The sequence below is a fragment of the Electrophorus electricus genome, chromosome 21 (assembly GCF_041902795.1).
Source record: "Electrophorus electricus isolate QZ-2024a chromosome 21, ASM4190279v1, whole genome shotgun sequence".
In the NCBI taxonomy this organism is placed as follows: Eukaryota; Metazoa; Chordata; class Actinopteri; order Gymnotiformes; family Gymnotidae; genus Electrophorus; species Electrophorus electricus.
In genome coordinates, this window is record NC_137517.1 from 13,289,869 (window position 1) to 13,308,150 (window position 18,282).

At 39.6% G+C, this 18,282-nt stretch overlaps 1 protein-coding gene across 11 annotated transcripts in view; it reads left to right on the forward strand.

Annotated features, from left to right (window-relative positions):
- Window positions 1-17,869, forward strand: part of LOC113568672 (cytochrome P450 2B4-like) — a 28,720-nt gene extending 10,851 nt beyond the window's left edge. For 2 of the 11 annotated variants that reach the window (XM_081704378.1, XM_035521253.2), the window contains exons 2-11: window positions 326-400; window positions 12,501-12,729; window positions 13,643-13,802; window positions 14,033-14,185; window positions 14,333-14,493; window positions 14,741-14,914; window positions 15,162-15,306; window positions 15,453-15,640; window positions 15,952-16,093; window positions 16,278-17,869. In XM_081704378.1, coding sequence (XP_081560504.1) covers window positions 12,535-12,729; window positions 13,643-13,802; window positions 14,033-14,185; window positions 14,333-14,493; window positions 14,741-14,914; window positions 15,162-15,306; window positions 15,453-15,640; window positions 15,952-16,093; window positions 16,278-16,468 — 1,509 coding nt within the window. In that variant the 5' untranslated portion in view covers window positions 326-400; window positions 12,501-12,534 and the 3' untranslated portion in view covers window positions 16,469-17,869. Of the gene's footprint in view, window positions 1-322; window positions 401-12,500; window positions 12,730-13,642; window positions 13,803-14,032; window positions 14,186-14,332; window positions 14,494-14,740; window positions 14,915-15,161; window positions 15,307-15,452; window positions 15,757-15,951; window positions 16,094-16,277 lie in introns of those variants that run through there. The other 9 variants (XM_081704377.1, XM_035521252.2, XM_081704376.1 and 6 more) reach the window with 7 other exon arrangements.
- Window positions 17,870-18,282: the final 413 nt, after the last annotated feature.

An 18,282-nucleotide genomic window follows, 5' to 3' on the forward strand; every position in this document is an offset into this window, starting at 1 on the left:
CTTAAGACTAGTGCAATATTGCATATATGCAGGCCAAGGGGATCTCCAGTGCTGAAAAATCACTAAAAAAAAAAAAAACTGAGTGGTGACACTTGGCGATCAGATCAAATTTGAAAAATCTCTACTGTGCCAGTTTTTTTGAATATATTTATATTGAAGTCCTACTTTTAATGGAGTTTAAATGCTCACATAATTTGATCGGTAGGTCTATGCAGTCTTTAAAATCAGTATTGGTTAATTATGTTTGGTGTCATTTGTGACTTTGTCAAACATAACTCATTACATATCTGATAAAGTTTTTCTTTCCCTGATTATCAACCAGCAGAAGAGAACTGGTGTTTGCTGAATCAGAAGAGAGTCAGAAGTGGGTCAGAAGTGGAACTTTGTGCTTTAAGTCAAGGTAAATGTAATGTCTGTTGTAATTGTCCAGTAGAAAGAAAAGAACACAAGTATGTGTTGGAGAGGAAGCAGTTGTGAAGAAAGAAGAAACGTAGACCCATTTTTACATTTGTACTGGAGGTTCTCTTTTTAGTCATCCTACAGGAAATGGAGACACACTCAAGATAACTGAACCAGAAATATCACAGACCAACATCTCTGCATACATTTAAAATTGCATTTATTTAAAGATTTTTTTTCTCAGGAAGTAATAAGTGTCAGGAATGCTGGATGTCAGACAATCTCAGGTTGGAGAGCAAATGTGCAAACATGGCCCTGAAGGTTTCTGTTGCTTACAGAGGCTGTAAGGCAAATGACCGTGGTCATCTACAGAGCAGGTGAAGTCCGTTCATTTCACACGCACTGGTGCAGGTGCTGAGGCACAACAGACAAATAAAACAAATCTAACTCAATACTCAATACTCTAGTATTCGATGGTGAAATAAATGTCAAAAGAAGTCATTTTTTTTAACCCATTGATGAGAGGTCCCCTATGCTCACCTGTCTGTTGTCCCACCTGGTCAAACCCACAGTTCCTTCTCCCTGTTAACAACAGAGAGAAATAAATCTTCACAACAGATGTTTCTTTGGCTCCAGGGGAAGTAGAGGCAGCCTGGCCATCCTGGCACTTGTCCTACCTCTTGGTTTTCTCTTCAATCTTGCACACCCGGGGCACACGGTTGCGCTGCGGCACCAAGGAGGGGGCAGGCGGAGCTGGGCGCGCAGCTCTGCTCTCTACCTTATGTAAGGTCGCCCTCCTGATGAGCAGCGGTTTGTGGTAGCCCAGGTCATGCTGGTGCTGGGAAGCTTCGACCTTGGAGGCACACTGACGGGCTGACGTTAGCCTCTCCAGGTCCTGGTAGAGGACCTCACCCACTTCTGGCTTGGTGTAAAATGTAGAGTTCATCTCACTGTCCTTGTCCTGCACCTTTCCTGGTACTTCCCTGACATGTTTGTGGGGGACATGCAGGGTCACAGCAGGCTTGGAGCTTTTTGGTTTGAGAGCAGCCAGCTTTGGGTGGAGGGCAGGTAGCCTTGAGATGGATGGAGCTGGTGGAGTGTGATCAGCCTTCACACTCACAGCACTGCTCTTGGTGTGTGGCTCTACAACCAGAGAAGGGAACCGAGATTTGCTGCATCGCTGACCTTCATCCAGGAGTCTGCCTGTTGACTTTCCACCATTTTTTACATCCGTGGCCTTCAGCAGTGCCGCTAATGTTGTGCCCGTGCCAGATTTTCTCAGGTTTTGAGAGACTTGAGGTTTATATTGCTTCCTCTGGGGGACCCCAGAAATTTCTGGAAAATAGTGGCTGCTTCCTCCTCTGTGCGAATTAACAAAACGAAAAGGAGAAATATTTGGGTTGGCTATTGCCTCTATAGGGCTTTTTTGTGGAGCTGGGATGTTCTTCACATGAGGGAAGAAGTTCTTCTTTGTACTTCCTGTTCCCCTCATGATGATCTCACTGGGAAAAACCAGAAAATATATTAAATCTTTAAATATTTTACAAATAAACATTAAATTATACCTCTATAAACTTGTCTTATTCTGTGCAACATTCTCTTAATGCAAATAACACATACACACACACACACATATATATCACTGTCTAATTGTATGAAATTGTTTCTACTAAAGAATGTTTCTGATTAATCATTTTACATAACACATAATTTGTGTATATTATTTGCATTTTACTTTATTATTTACTTGTATATTATTTTACAAAAAACCCTTAGTTGATATCCAACTACTCTTCAGCAAACGTTTGTCATAATAAGAGCTCATTTCCACTGATCACGTGGTACGCCCCGCCACGTTCAGTGGGAGTTCCCTGGCGACCGTTCGGTGTGACGTGCGTCTTGTTTGTAACCACGCTTCTTGCCCTGCAGGATTCGGACCATGACACTTTTCTTAATCTATTAAATATTCTCTTAAGATGATCAGCACACAAGTAATAATTTTAATTTGTTCACGGGCATATGCGTAAATTATGATGGGTATGCTACATGTCACTTCGGCTGAAAATCAGATTGTAACATTCCTAAATGGCTGGTTTTATCCCCACCACTTTTTGAAAGTAAAAATGTTAATGTTTCATCTAAAAGAGATCTACAATGTCAAAACGCAGGGCAACTGATATTTCGTGAAACGAAAATTATTTTTAATCAAAATGCAAAAGTTGTATTACAAATATATTTTAAACTACAGTGCTGATACTTTTCGACGCCAACAAGTATACAAACAGCCATAAATGTGCACCTTCTTCCTTTTAGACCAAGCGCTGATTTCAGTGAACACGCGTGCCATCAATGATAAAAGGAACACGAATTTAAGGGACATCAGAAATGAATCCAAAACCCAGCACTTTTCAAAGGAAAAATTACGCTTTGTATGAATGTCTCACGAATGTCTCAATCTAAATGACACATGGAAATTATTTCCTTTATGCACTCTTTTCATATAAACGTTTCCCAGTTTGCCAGAATAATTAGGCCTACCTTTGATATCGGAGAAATCTATAACTGACAATAATCCAATTTATCCACAGGAAAATGTGAAATAACAATTGTTGAATATCCTTGTAGTTCGTATTTTGGTTTGTCCAGTTTGCGCACTCTGTCCAAATGGTAACCATGACGCCAGATAAGCCTTTTTATATATCTGCTTCTGTGACGTCACAAACAGCAGGTGTGACGACATAAACACGGCTGTCTCGTTTTAGCATTACTAAAATGTACTTCTGGACTGTGTATTACTGGACCTTTTGATTGATAGCTAGTGTAAGTTAAAATATCTTATTTCCTCTCAAGCGCAGAGGTTGTTTCGCCATAAAGCTCCAGTGTTCTGTCCGTGAATATATTAGGAGTATCCAGCTATGGAACTTTTTTCAATGTATAAACCATGATTACTCTGAACGTGTATAAAATTTGTAATATTAATTGAACGTTTTGCCCCCTCAGTCCCTTAACAATATCACATCATTCGAGCTCTGTTCACTTTTTTATGTGGCACATTGTAAGAACCCACATGTAAATCTCCCCATGGTGACAAACCTGCAAGTAACATATTTTCTTCCTCATCTCCCTGATGCTTTTTGTTTCATCTTGCTAGCTATTATTATTATTATTATTATTATTATTATTATTAACATTTATATAGCACCGTTCTCAGACTCAAGGACACTTTACAAGCAGGTATCAGCTGTTATAGTCACTCACATGCCGATGATTAGTTAACATGCTACCTTAAACTTCAACCTAGATTTTGTTGTTTTTTCTCCTCCTGTAATGGTACATTGGAAGTGATTAGATTTCTTTGGCTAAAGCAATGTCTTCATTAAGGCCCATTTCATGTGAACTTGTTTCTTTCTTTTTTTTAATTAAATCTGGCAGACAACCTTAATAATCATGGCTTTTACACTTTGACCAGGTGGCTAAATTCACTAGGTTAGCTAGCTACCCTGAATCATCAAGAATTGATTCAGCAAACAATCAGGATAGATTTTCATTTCGTTTTGATTCAAACATGTCAGGACAAAATAGCTAAGTAAAGGAAATAGCTAGGTTAGGTAGTTAACCACTCAAAGTAGCTTACTTTAGGTAGATATTGGTCAAAATGCACTCTTAACTAGTTACACTAGCTAGCAGCTGTGATTATGCTGTGATAAACAAATATTGACAATCATAGATTTTAGATTCCTCAAAACAACTATTCTATATTTTGATGACATCTTTGCATGTTCTGGGTCTTAATTTTTACATGTGCAGAGCACTAGTGCAGTGAGGAACAAAGTGCATCAAAAATTCTGGTTGTGCACAAGTAACCGGCTAAGGTTTTAGGATTTGACTTTTAAGACAAACAGAAATTTTGATGCAGACAAGAGAGGCATGTCTTGTTTTTGAGAGGCAAATTCTTGCTCTTTTTGAAAAATTCTTGTATATTATTGGTATTACAGCTTTTTTGATGTACAGCAATAAAAAAGACCTATTAATTAATAACCAGCTAGAATTTGCTTTAAAATGTAATTTGCTTTGAATAAGAGCACCTGCCAAATGCTGTAAAGCTTAAGATCTGTTCTTGGAATGTATCCTGGACACTGATGTAAACTATCAAAAAATGTATTGGTATATTGTGCTTTCTTCAGTATTCAAGTGTCTGCAAATTGTTTTTTAACTTATTAGCTGTCCAAAATGGAAAGACACACTGCAGCATGTAGGAGCATCTTTAATGGGTATGTTAGTATTTTTTCCAGCTCTGAACCCACATATTTAACCAAGCATGGAAAACTGCATAAAGGAAAGCAAGGCAGAACAGACTGAAAACTGTCAAAATATGCCAACGTTCAGGCAAGCTTTCGGAAGAGAAACTGTCACATAAAGTGATACAGTGAGCCAGTGCATGATGCAATAAAGAATGAGGTAACTGGAATTAACAAATGTCTACAAAAATGAATGTAAAACTTCACATTTGAAGCTTTGAAAAGCTAATACGACTAAAGACAGCTCCATATGGTATGATTTTAACAAAATGAAATATAAAGGATAGAAAAACAACAGGAAAACATTGCAATATATTGTTCTCTGGAATCCCAAATTTACAAATAAAAAAGAAGAAATCTATCAACAACAAAACCATTTGGGATGCTGTTACATGAATTTATCAAGAGACATATTCTCTTTGCAGAGAAAAAAGTGCCTCTTTTGAATAAATAAGATTAGATAGAAAAGGGACTCATTGTATACACCAAAGATTGAATAATTCTACACTTGTATGCAAAGAGAGAAGAAATTGATGATGTCCTAATAAATCCTCACTGGTTGCACAGCTCAGAATTGTCAGAACTGGGGCGAGAACGTTTTGGGTGCACTCCCCACACCTTTAAGTTTCCATAACACAGTCTGCTCCTTTTGTGAAGTAGAGCCTTGGAATAAGTTCACTGCATGTGCTCCTGATATCTGCATGCACAACAGCCTCACGTGGTCTGGGCAAGGTGTGTCATCCGTATATAAGTGCATCATTCAAGGATGTTGTAAGGAATCGTCAGGACACAGGTAAGTGTGGATCCAAATGCAAGAGTTTATTTTCAGTACAGGCAGGAAGGAGTTGTGAGGCAAAATAGAAGAGTAGTCGTAAACGGGAAGGGAATGGCGAAGAGGAGAGTTGAGGGCACAGTCCAAACCAGAAGGCAGAATCCGAGGTTGTCTAAGGTACTAAGAGTGAGGCATTGTCTAGGGGGAAAGCAGAGGTCAAAATCCGGGAAAAGCAACATAAACAAATGCTTGGTATACATGAGAATACGATACTTTGCGAGGATACTATGGGAAAAGGGAGGTTATAAAAGAAACTGAAATGAGAGACAGGTGTAATTAATCAGTATTCAGGTGAGGGTGATCTACGTCTGAGCGGAGAAAGGCTAGTGGGCAGGACTGACGCTGTTACAGATATACAAAAAGATTAGCCCTTGTATGCCTCGGTTGTGGTTCTCTTCGAAATTGTTACTGTACTATTATTGAACCAATTACATCTTATATGATATTTTATAGCATTACTAACTTTGTTGTGAAGTGTCCTGCTGAATTCCTGGCTAAATCAGTGCTTACGCCCTACTCATGATATGACTGTAATCGACTTTGACCTGATCTCCTTTTTTAATTTAGTGTAGTCCTTACATCTGCTTGCTTTTCCTTATACTAACCCTAACCTTAATCCTAACCCTGATGCTTGTAACGTCTTAACATCTTAATTCGCTTACAAACAAATACAAACAAGGGGTCTTAGAAACAAATCTGACTGGATTGTTTTGATCAACCATCCCCGTAACGTCTATTTTTTATAGACCTACTGTTATTGATACCGTTGTTTTTAATCAGTTGTGAGAAACGTTAGCTAACCTACTAATAAGAAAGAAATAGCCTAGTATTCATCATGGCTAGAGTATGCATATTTAACATGTTTCAATCTACATGTCTATCATGCTACATGTTTAACATGTTGCTTTTACTTTAGAGGCCAACAACTGATGTTAGTTGAAACGCTGATGATGCATGGGGCTGCGCTAATACCTTCTCTCACACAATGGACACTTATTAATTTTAATCTGAATTCAGAATGCACTCATCATGTAGGACAACTTGTCGACCACAAGATAAAAAAAATCTAGTTGTATTTATCTTAAATTTTTATTTTGAGCTCTAAAGAAATTAGCTGGATCCAGACCTCAGTGACCTCACAGCTGGCTAACGGCATGACTACACAGGCTGGTTTGGTTCATAAATGCCTGAAACATGACAATGTTCTTAATAATGAGCATCTAAATAACCATCTGCTTATTCAGCACTTTTTCCTTTTTTTTTGTCTGCATAGCACAAAGTTGGTACTTAAAACCCAAACACAACACAAAAGGTAAAAGAGAACAGTATAGTTCTATTGTGTACTGTGTGATGATTACTGTGTTATGGTGTAACTGAAGTGATTAACAGAAAAACAAAAATTTATTATCTGAGAAAAGGTCAAAGTAAAAGACTTGTGGATTTAATATTGATTTTGGATTTCAATAAATTAATGTGAAAGGACTAAACTAACACGCATATACAAATCAACCATTTAACAACACTAAACATTCAATTTAACGTAAATAAGTCTGAGGAGTGGCACTGTAACGCGGAAGGGGTGGTGAGCCAGGAGTAATAAACATCAATAATTTTTTCAGTGTAGAATGTCCAGTGTCCAGAATGGTTTTTAACTGTGTATGTATGTGTGTAGAAGTCATAAGTGTTGTACTGGATGAGGGCCTCAATTTTTCGCAAGAAGAAGCGCTACCTCTTTTTGTCTCTGAATCACTTTCCTGGCAGTAGAGAGACAAATCTGTTGTTGGGAGCTAGCTTTGGTCGAGCTCCTCTTGCGGTAAAGCAGGTCAGGAAACCCAGATTATGCACTTAACTGGACACACCATCTTGAGGGCCCACCTAAACTGCTTGGTGCGGTTCAAAAAGCAGGCTGTGATTTTTACCGTTAAATTCTGGGTTTGTTAAATTAAAACTCACATCTTGTGAGATGTGTCTCCACCTTCTGAGAAATGTGTAGGATTGGGGCCTGCAGCTTTTTCTTGCTGAGCTTTGTTTTCTTATGGCTACCTTGTTTTGGGATTCACCTGATTTTTTTTATTCTAGTATGTCAACTTTACTTTGTAATACATTTATGATCCACTGTAAGAATCACCATTTGTGTGAACCAATTAAGTCTGATTCATATGGTATTAACATTTAACATAATGTTCTTTAGTGCTGTTAAAAATTAACTAATAAATAAATGCCTTCAGAAGATTCTGTCTTTTGCTCCTATAAAATACTAATTCATTTTCAGCAATTTATTGTTCTCTTCACTAACAATGGGGCTTCTAAAGTTAATGGTTCCTATTACCTTTGTTAGTTAAAAAAAAAAAACTAATAAATAAATGCATTCAGAATAAAAATGTATATCAGCTTTATTCCCCTTGTATAAGACTTTTGCTCCTATAAAATGATTCATTTTCAGCAATATATTACAAATAATATAATACAAACATAATAATGTAATACAAAAAAGTATAGTTACAAATATTTTAGCAATTAATAATTGTTCACCCCTGTTGTTCATTCATTGGTTAAACTACTATTACAGAGATCAGAAATTTTTTTGTGTCTCACAAATTCTTTACAAGTATGGGCAAGTATATTTTGCATACTTGTATGTACTTGTAGTGTATCTGAGGTTTAAAAAAATATACTATATGCACAGGGCTTCTCTCTTATGTGTACAACTGTCCCTACCCACTTATGCTAATGTGAAAAACTTGAAAAGCTTGTCTTCACACTCAAATGTCAGTTCAAATAGAAATGGACCTGGCACGGATTACAAATCATCTTTTAAAAAATCCACTTATCTTCATTATTATCAGCCTTGTTGCTTCTGAAAAATGTATTGAGTGATTTTGTGTGCCCTTGTAAAAATGACCATCATCAGAAGACATATTTTCTGTTTGTACCTGATACCACCTGCAGTTATTGCTGGTACTCTTACATTATACCTTGAGTCTGGTATTGGCAACAAATATTGTTCAATTTTGCAGGGTATTTTTTTCATGTATTTACTATACATCTACTATACTATACATTTAGTATACATCTTTTGAAAGCAACCCAGATAATCCTTGGGAATGGTGTAATATAAAACAACAACTGTCTGATTACCAGGACCAGGCAATGGATTCATATTGCAGGTCTAAGGTCAGCTACTTGTAGTTAAATGTTTCTGATTATTGGTGCACAGTTATCATGTACCATAACTATGTTATCCCTTAAAATTAAAGAGGTTAAAATGAATTGTTGTAAGATCCACAGGGGCATGTGTTCTGCATCATATTTATTACTATGTGTACTTTTTATTAACAAATGTAATAAGGCATGTTGCATCCTTAGTGTCATGATCAGTCCCTCCCAGCTTATATGTTCCGTGTTTTTCCTGTCTTGTGTATTTCAGTTCCATTCCATAGTTTCGTTTTGTCCGCCCCTCATTTGATTTTCCACACCTGCCCCTTTTTCTTACCTGGTTAAGTTCATGTATTTAAACCCTGTCTGATGCTGTTTTTGGCTGTTCATTGCATGTTTATTTGAATGGGTGTGTTTATTAGAATCTGTGTTTCAAAGCCTTCGTTTGTGTTAACCTATTTTGTAGTGATGGGTGGATGAAGACCCACTGAAGCTTTAAGAGCTTCTTCCTGATTGTGTCGAAAAAGATTCGATGCATTGGAGCATTGAAATCCGACAACAGAGAAGAGTGACAGCTGTTGGCTAGAAAAAAAAAGAAAAAAAAAGCTTGCACATCAACACTGCGAAGCGTGTACTGTGTGGTCTTACAGTTCTTGTGTTTGTTCAGATCCGCTGAAAATCATATTTAATTATTGAAATGTTGCAATAAATGTTTGAATGTCGTCATTATTGATTGTAGAATGTATAAGGCCTACGGAAAAGAAATATCAGTCATATATTAGTAATCTAATATATTAGCATTTCAGGTGCCCACACATTCAATAAGATCCCCAAAATCCATTTGAGAGAACTTTGGTGAACAAACTATACATTGTTAAGTTGTTTGCTGCGACGGCTGGCTAGCTAGCTAGTCAATTAGTGTATTTTGAGGCAGTTTTTCATAGATGGTTCCAATGAACCGGTTAAGCTAGAGAAACCCAGTGTTTGAACAGGAGTTAGTTAACTGCTGGCTAACGTTAACTTAGTTCGCTAGCTAACAGCTTGTTGTATAGATGACTTGGTGGTTGTTCTGGCGAATTGAGCTAGCTAGCGCTCGCTAACTGCTAGCTAGCTAACTTGTTTAGCTGGTAGTTTGCTAACGTTAGCTAGCTAGCTCTGTGTTTTATTGGCGGTTCTGACAAGCAGCTAATGCTATACTATAATACTAGACTATAATTGGCAATACTATAAAGCTTACTGAACTGAACTGAATTAACGCAGCCTTCCAGCCCTGCTCAGAAAGTCCTAATTACTAGTTTGGAGGTCGTAATTACGACGTGGTTATGCGTTCAAGAGGTTATTGGTCGTGGAAATGGATGCCATGAGAGAACTCCTTTTGTTAATGTTAATACTATAATATATATATAGTATATTCTGATCGTAATAGTTCGGCTTTGGCGAGTTCCTACACAAAATATTAACGTACTACTTAGTTTCGTACTAATAGGAAGTGATGAAGCGTTGCTATGCCAACATACGTAACTGTAAGCTACAGCTTATTAAAGATTATATTTGATCAAATAAAACGGTAAATTTACGATGCTTTTTTTTTTTTTTTTTTTTTTTTTTTTTAACCGTACTGCTTTACGACAAAGACGCCCCGGTAAAAGAGTGCTGCTTTATTTACTAACGTGTAGATTCCAGTTGTTTTCCTGTGAATTAAACCGCAGCCTTCACGAGTTCACCACAGTAAATGGTCATCTTTCACATGGAGGGTTCGCACTGTCATTCATATCCTAACGGAACACGGCCCCTCTGGGACTGAAAAGCACATTTACAACAGAGCTGCGTTTAAAGAAAACGGAAAAACCTGAATGAAAGGCAGTTGGGCTCCACGGCGATCCGGTCGAATTACAAAATTTCCCTCCTCTCTCGCTCTCCTCTTTGTGGCTGGTTATCAGCAGGCGGGTGTCCATCAGCCCCTGAGAGTGTTTTAGATGATTTGTCATGTTTAACTTCCTTTTACTGTATTCCTTTTGTGCTCACACACCTAAAGATACAATTATTCTGGGCTCACGCTAACAATTATCATGTAACATTACCTGAGCTCACACCTCAGCTAGGTAATGCTAGCTACATGGCAATTAAGGAGCAGTAGCTACTGTATCCTAACTATGGTTATTCATGTATGAGGTCATAGATTTCTCACTGAGTTCATATATTACATCAACATTGGTATTAACCGTAAAACAGTAAAGCATGATATTCTCCCTCGTTTACAAACATGGATAAGTTACATTTAGCTGCCGTCAGCTAGCTTCCTGGTCGGCTAATTGGATACCTATCTTACCTATGAAAGCCAAACAATACTACAGCTAGGTTGATAGCTAATTTAAGGTAACATGCGTTTCAAATACATTTCTTACTGTCAGTTAAAATATCAGCCATTTTATGTTTCTTAATTATATTACTGTTGGTGTACTGACGTTTATACACCAACCGCCTGCAACAGTCGGTGCTGAACCAACTGTTTTCAAAATTTCCCAGACGCGAGTAGCTCCTCCTTTTCCGTTTTGCATTAGCGGACAACAGTGTCCATTCAAACCATACTCCAAAACTGCCTAGTTCTACGTATCCATCTTGTATTTTTGAGTGTACTCAATTTTAAATACACTAGGTAATAGATACTCAAAAACTATTTATTATTAGTAAATAGTATGCAATTGGAACGCCCCATGATATTTCTGACAGAACTTGAAAGCAGTGTAAGATGAGCCGGATTTACGACTGACAGGTGTAAAGTGCGAGTATGAGCTTTCCTTTAGAGACATCATTTATAGCAAAATGATGTAAGGCCACTGCATTAACTTTTTAAATGCATAGCTTCTGTTTATTTAAAAAACATTTATTTAGTTAACAAATTATTCAAGTATTTCTCAATGTGAGCATTAATAAAAACATCTTCACATCTCAAAATAAGTCATCCCTCTTCACTACATCTGTATACGTGATTTAAAGCTCTTTGCGACATCACTTTGTAACAGGTGCTCTTATTTGTAATAAGTACACCTCTTTAAACCAGGGCTTCCTGGGATTTAACCCAAGAATCTCCTGCAGGAGGGGAAGTCAAAATCCCTGAGCCATAGTGTCTCAACTCTTTAACTCATGATGCCCAGAACATCGTGAACCTACACAAAAAGTCCACAATACACTCATATTTAGAGGCACAAACTCCCACAACATACTCATTTAGACACACAAAACCCCACTATACACTCACATTTAGAGACACAACAACCCACATTCCTCATTATACTCATTATACTGCAACAAAGATGAAACATCAGACCATTACAAGAGGTTGCATCAGTCAAGTGAAAAAACCTCTCTTTTGTAACAATTGTAAATGAGTGTTTATAAGGTTCAAACATCAGGACTTACTGATGTGAGATTAAACATAAGGTTTGTTTGTGTGTGAAAATAATTTGTGAGTTGAAGTAAAGCAACATTTTCTGTGCTCTTGACCTTTCACCTGCTCTACAATCATATCAAGAAACCTGTTTGTCTTCATGTGCCTTTTACCCAGTAATGTCACACATGAGGGGATCTTATAGAGGCGACAGCCAAACGGTTCTGTCTCCCTCTACTTCTGTCTCACAAACACACACATACACTCTCTCTCTCACTCATGGACTCTCTCCTTCACACACACATACACACACACACTCCCTCACCCAATCTCTCTCATCCTCTTTCCCCCTCTCTCCTCCCCCCATTTCTCTCTCCACCCTCTCTCCCTGCCTCTCTCCTTCCTTTCTGGGCGATACTGTATAAAGCAGCACTTCTCTGCAGCGTACAGCACCTCTCAGAATGCAGTCTTTATTCAGATATGTGGACTGGGTCTCTGCTGGCCTAGCACTGCTGGTGCTCCTGCTCTCCCTGCTCCTGTTGGAGGTCTTCAGGATGACCTCCTCTAGGAGTTGCACTCCTCCAGGACCCACCCCACTGCCATTCCTGGGAAACATGCACCAGATATTGAGGGATCCAATGGCCCACATCAGATTGGTCAGTTTATTCATTGTCCTGGTTATTTACGCTGTGTTCATGTCCTGTAGAGGTTGTGAAATTGTTTCTGTGATCATGACTTGTATGGATGTGTGGTCATGTAATAATATTTATGTGAAGCAACCAACATTGATCCTCTAGCATACTGAGCAAGTGTCATACATATGACACCTAATACTTATGTCGTATGTAAGTGGTCAGTACAGCATTACATATGCAATTGAATATAGTCACTAATCTGCTGATTACTGGCAATAGTTACAGTTTTATAGACCTCAGAATATTTAGAAATCTGTAGTTGTGACTGCCGGTAGACTTCTGAACTTCCTTATGTCGTCATGTCAAAACCTTTACTTGTTCTGCCATGGAATGTAGCCAGCAGGTCAGCAATGACAGGCATAACAAACACTCCCCCAAGCACTCCCCTCCTCCACTCAAAAAGATACCAGTGGCTGAGTACAGAGCAGGTCACCTCCAATACAGCACACGGCATTCCGGCAGCTGTGTAGTGAGCAGGTTACACAGGTGACTGGTCAACCCCCATACAGCACACTGCATTCCTGCCCACACCTGTCCTGAGTCAACCTGGGAGTGTGGTGAGCTGAAAGCACAGCCAGGTGCCTCAGGTCCCACAGGTGTAAATGTATTGTGTGCCCTGTGTAAGTGTACTGTTTGCACTATGGTACAGACCCCTCGTTCCCTTAGTCCAGAGCTCATGTTGGCCTTAAATAACATTAAATAAATACCGTAAAACACTTGGTTACACAGGTATCTGTATTGTACTGTAACCTACCTGGTTACACAGGCGTCTGCACTGTAAGTCAGTCAAGAAACAAAAATGAAACCACTCCTATCCTTTGCCCTTATGTAACGGTGTAAACATTGCATGGCTGGTATTCTGCTTCCTCTTCAGATGAGCCAATATGGAGAGATGTGCACCATGCACTTGGGCAGAAAGCCAATCATTGTGCTGAACAGCATGGAGCTCATGAAGGAAGCGTACATTCACAAAGGCACTGTATTTTCCGGAAGGCCGTTCATGCCTTTATTTGATTGGATCACCCACGGGTACGGTCAGTAGTGCATGACCTCTGAACTCTGCCAATTAACTGTAAACTTTAACATTTTTTAAAACTAGCATTAAAACCAGTAACACAATGTGCATGCCAGAAGAAGTATGTCTCAAAGTCCCATTACATTTACAGGAAAAGATCAGATTCCACAGAGAATTAATACTCCTTCTGTCTCTCACACACACACACACACACGCACGCACGCACACACACACACATTTCTCTCTTAGGTATTGTGTCGGTCACGTATGGTAACGCATGGATGGTGCAGCGACGCTTTGTGCTGCACACGCTGCGTAATTTCGGTCTGGGGAAGAAGTCTGTGGAGGAGCGTGTGAATGAGGAAACACAGTACCTCATCCAAGAGTTCCAGCAGCACGAGGGTGTGGTGACACTAGGGTTTGGCTTTAAGGACATTTCAGTACACAATTCTAGACCACGCTCTACTTGTGTGACAGCTTTAGAATTCAAGTTCTGCCATCGTTTTGCTGATCCATTGCTGATCAATTCTCCTGCTATTTTCTTTAAAGGGAACCCTTTTTACCCCATCCACCCCATTATGAACGCCGTTTCCAACATCATCTGCTCTATCGTGTTTGGAGAGCGCTTCGACTACAACAACAAGCGCTTTGCTCAGCTGCTGGAACTTCTGAATGAAAACATTCGAGTAGCTGGTGGACCTGCAGCACAGGTAGGGTCTCAGCCAGGACTGTCCTGATGATTGCTGCTACCGAAACACAGTGGGCCAAATTCATACACATCACCAGAAACATATCACCAGATTTAACGTGACGTTAAAAGCAAACGGCACCACTTAACACGTTGCCTCTTTCATAAATGTGGATTGCTGCGACAAACTTTTGCCACCAAGTCTAGAAGAAATTGCTTTTAAAATGACACCATGGAATGTAAGATTATTTTTTCTTGTTTTAACACAGATCTTCAACCTGTTCCCCTTCATAAAACACTTCCCAGGGCCACACCAGAAGATCTACCGCAATGCTTGTGCCTTAATAGAGTTCGTCCAGGAGTCCGTGGTGGAGCACAGGAACACTCTCGATCCAGAAAACCTGCGGGACTTCATCGATACCTACCTGGTGGAAATAAGCAAGGTGAGAGTTTGACCTGCAGGGGGAGCCCTTCACTGGGACAGCAGGCGGTGGAGAGAGGCCTGTAGTCCGGGTCAGGGGGGCTGGAGCCTGGTGCAGCTCAGACCAAGTTCCCTTCAGCATGCCTGAATCACCTCGTCCCTTAGTTAGAAAGCCCAGCGTGTCAGAGTGGGGGCGTGTGCAGCCTCACATCTTTGCTGGTATATCACATCTCTGATATACCAACAGAATCATGTCTTCATGTTCCAAGCAGCACAAGTCGACAGTTAATTCCACGTTCCATGATGCGAACCTGATTATGACGGCATTAGACCTCTTCTTTGGTGGCAGTGACACTACGGCGACCACTCTCCGCTGGGGTCTCATTTTCATGATGGACAACTCCAACGTCCAAGGTGAAACTCAATGACAGACTGATCCCAAAGGAACAGTGTCCTAGACACATATGTGCACTTGATAATGGTATAGAAAACTCATGACTAAACGACATTCTTCTCTCTTCTCTGTGCTCTGCATGTTCCCACATTCTCTTGTTGGCCAGAGCGCTGTCATGAGGAGATCGTTGGTGTGCTGGGCTATGACCGTGCTCCCAGCATGGACGACCGCTCACGTCTCCCGTACACCTACGCCACCGTCCATGAGATCCAGCGCCTTGGCAACATTCTGCCCCTCGGCGTGGCTCACGAGACAACACAGCCCACCCAGCTACGGGGGTACAACATCGCCAAGGTAACTGTGAGGGTGGGAGGATTGTTCTGTCTGAACAGGTGAAAGGGTGAAAAAGGGATCTTCAAACTGAAGTCCAAGAGAACACTTTGAAATTCAGAAAGATATACCAACACTGGGTAAATCACTGCATGTTTTGTATTTATTTTAGGGTTTGGGTTTAGTAGCTTGGATTTTGATTTACATTTTTTTACTATATTTTTTTCCCTTTAAAATACAAGATGACAACACTCTTCTTGGTGAAGAAGCATCATTGACTTTTACTGACTGTACAATATATGTATTTCTTTTTTTATTCCTCCCAACACACACAGGGAACAATGATCATGACTAACCTAACTGCAGTCTTCACTGACAAAGAGTACTGGAAGCACCCAGAAACATTCAACCCAGAAAACTTTCTGGATGAGGAAGGGCAGTTCTGCAAACACGAACACTTCATCCCCTTTTCTTTGGGTGAGCCTGCCACTGTTCTGTCCAGGAAGGGGAATGGCAGACAGATTGTTGGTAGACAATCAATCTGATGTTCTGCATCAGTGGGAACAGTGTGTGTGTGTGTGTGTGTGTGTGTGTGTGTGTGTGTGTGTGTGTATTCTCACTGGTTGGCGTGTGTATATGTGTACGTGTGTATGTGTCGCAGGTCCGAGGGTGTGTCTCGGTGAATCTCTGGCGAGGACAGAGCTCTTCCTCTTCTTCACCTCTCTGATTCAGCACCTGCAGTTCTCCTGGCCCCCAGGAGCTCCGCGTCCCAACATGGACGGCAACATGGGTATAATCCGTACTCCGTACCCGTTCAACACCTGCTGTCGCAGTAGGGAGCCGACCCACTGAGCCCGCACGTGGACAACACCGTCTCTGGACTGCAACCCTGTGCCTCTCTCTCTCTCTCTCTCTCTCACACACACACACACACACACACACACATACACACACACACACACACACACACACACATTACACCATGACTACTGCTCTGAAGTGGGACACTTACCTCTGCAGTGAGTACAAAGGTGCATATCTGGTTCCATGTGTGTGTAAATTAGCAGCAATGTAAACAATGAGTGGGTGAAGTGTATGAATGGTTTAGCATTATAAAACAAGCTAATATAACCATATTACTTTTTTATCCTAACTTTGCACAGCACACCACTGGTTTGCAATTCACTTTACACATTCTCTCTATGATTGAAAAATCCAGAGGAACAAATATGCAAATTTGATGATATAAACTATATCCATGTAATAAATTCACTTTTAAATGTTAATGTAATAAATGTTACAATTTATACCTCCTACTCGCTATTACATATTCCACAGGAGTGCGATGTCATGCAATTACTGTGACTAAGAACCTGCCTACCCTACATACATTTACATTTACATTTATAGCATTTAGCAGATGCTCTTATCCAGAGCGACTTACAAAAGTGCTTTTCATTTACTCATAGGATACATCCTAGTACAGTACGGTAGGTTAGAGTCCAAGATACCAATGAACTAGAATACTGTAGAAATACAGGGATCACTGCTGATACCTATAAGTGCTAAAAGTTCAAAATACATACTAGTGGTGGTATTAGAAGTACAAAATACATACATACATACTAGAAGTACAAAAAACATAGGGTCTATCTTATCCAATGATAAGTGTAATAAACAATAAGTACTAGAGTTTGACAACATCAGTGTAATAAACAATACCCTATGTAAATCTATGTTTAAAGGGATATTATGAATGTCTTTAAAACAACAGAAAACAACTTAAGTGTGTAAAAATGCCACACCAGATCAAGTAGTGATCTTTACTACCATAAAGTGATTTTATTCTGTCAAGTGCAGCTCAAATCAGATGAAGAAACATATTGCTTTTTAGTTCTTGAATGAACCAGTTTATTACAGCTTTATTTTACATTTTCTACAAGATAAGTTTCACATTTTTTCATGTCCCCCCCCACACACACACACATTTCACATTTATTTTATTTACTGTTTATATGTTTCAAGTTTATTTACAATTCCAACTACTAACCATGTAAGTTAGTTCAGAGGCACAGAAAATGTTGACTGAGGTTACAGACTGTTAGCTTCATTTGCATTGGATAGAGATTAAGGCAGCAGTCACAATTTGAATCATGATATCTCATGACTTTGTATTTAAGAGAAGATAAACAATTTTATAAAATGCTAAATGCAAACAAACACTCATTAAACACGTAAGCCTTTGCATCTTAAGTTTGTTTCCTGGTGACTGTGTTTTCCTGGTTATAGTCTTTTTCTCATGACTGTATTTTCCTGGTGATTGTGTTTTGGTGGTTAGTCTTTTTTCTGGTGATTGTGACTTCCATCACTCCAAGCTGATAATGCAATGCCACAGGTTTGCAATGGTCCCAAGTATAAATGTCTGTTTTTAAAAGGTATCAAAATGTGTCAGTACTCCACGTCTGGAAGGCCTCTGGGATGCAACTGCCCATGAGGGCCCCCTGAAGAAGGTACTTATTATCCACTCAGGCTGTGCGTTGATCACTTTTCAGTCTTCAGGGTGCTGCTGCCCCCTCTGGTCAGCTGCCTGTACTGCAGTACGGGGTTATAAACATGGGAAAACGTCACTTTGTTACACTACTGCAGTCCCAGAATCTTAATATCGA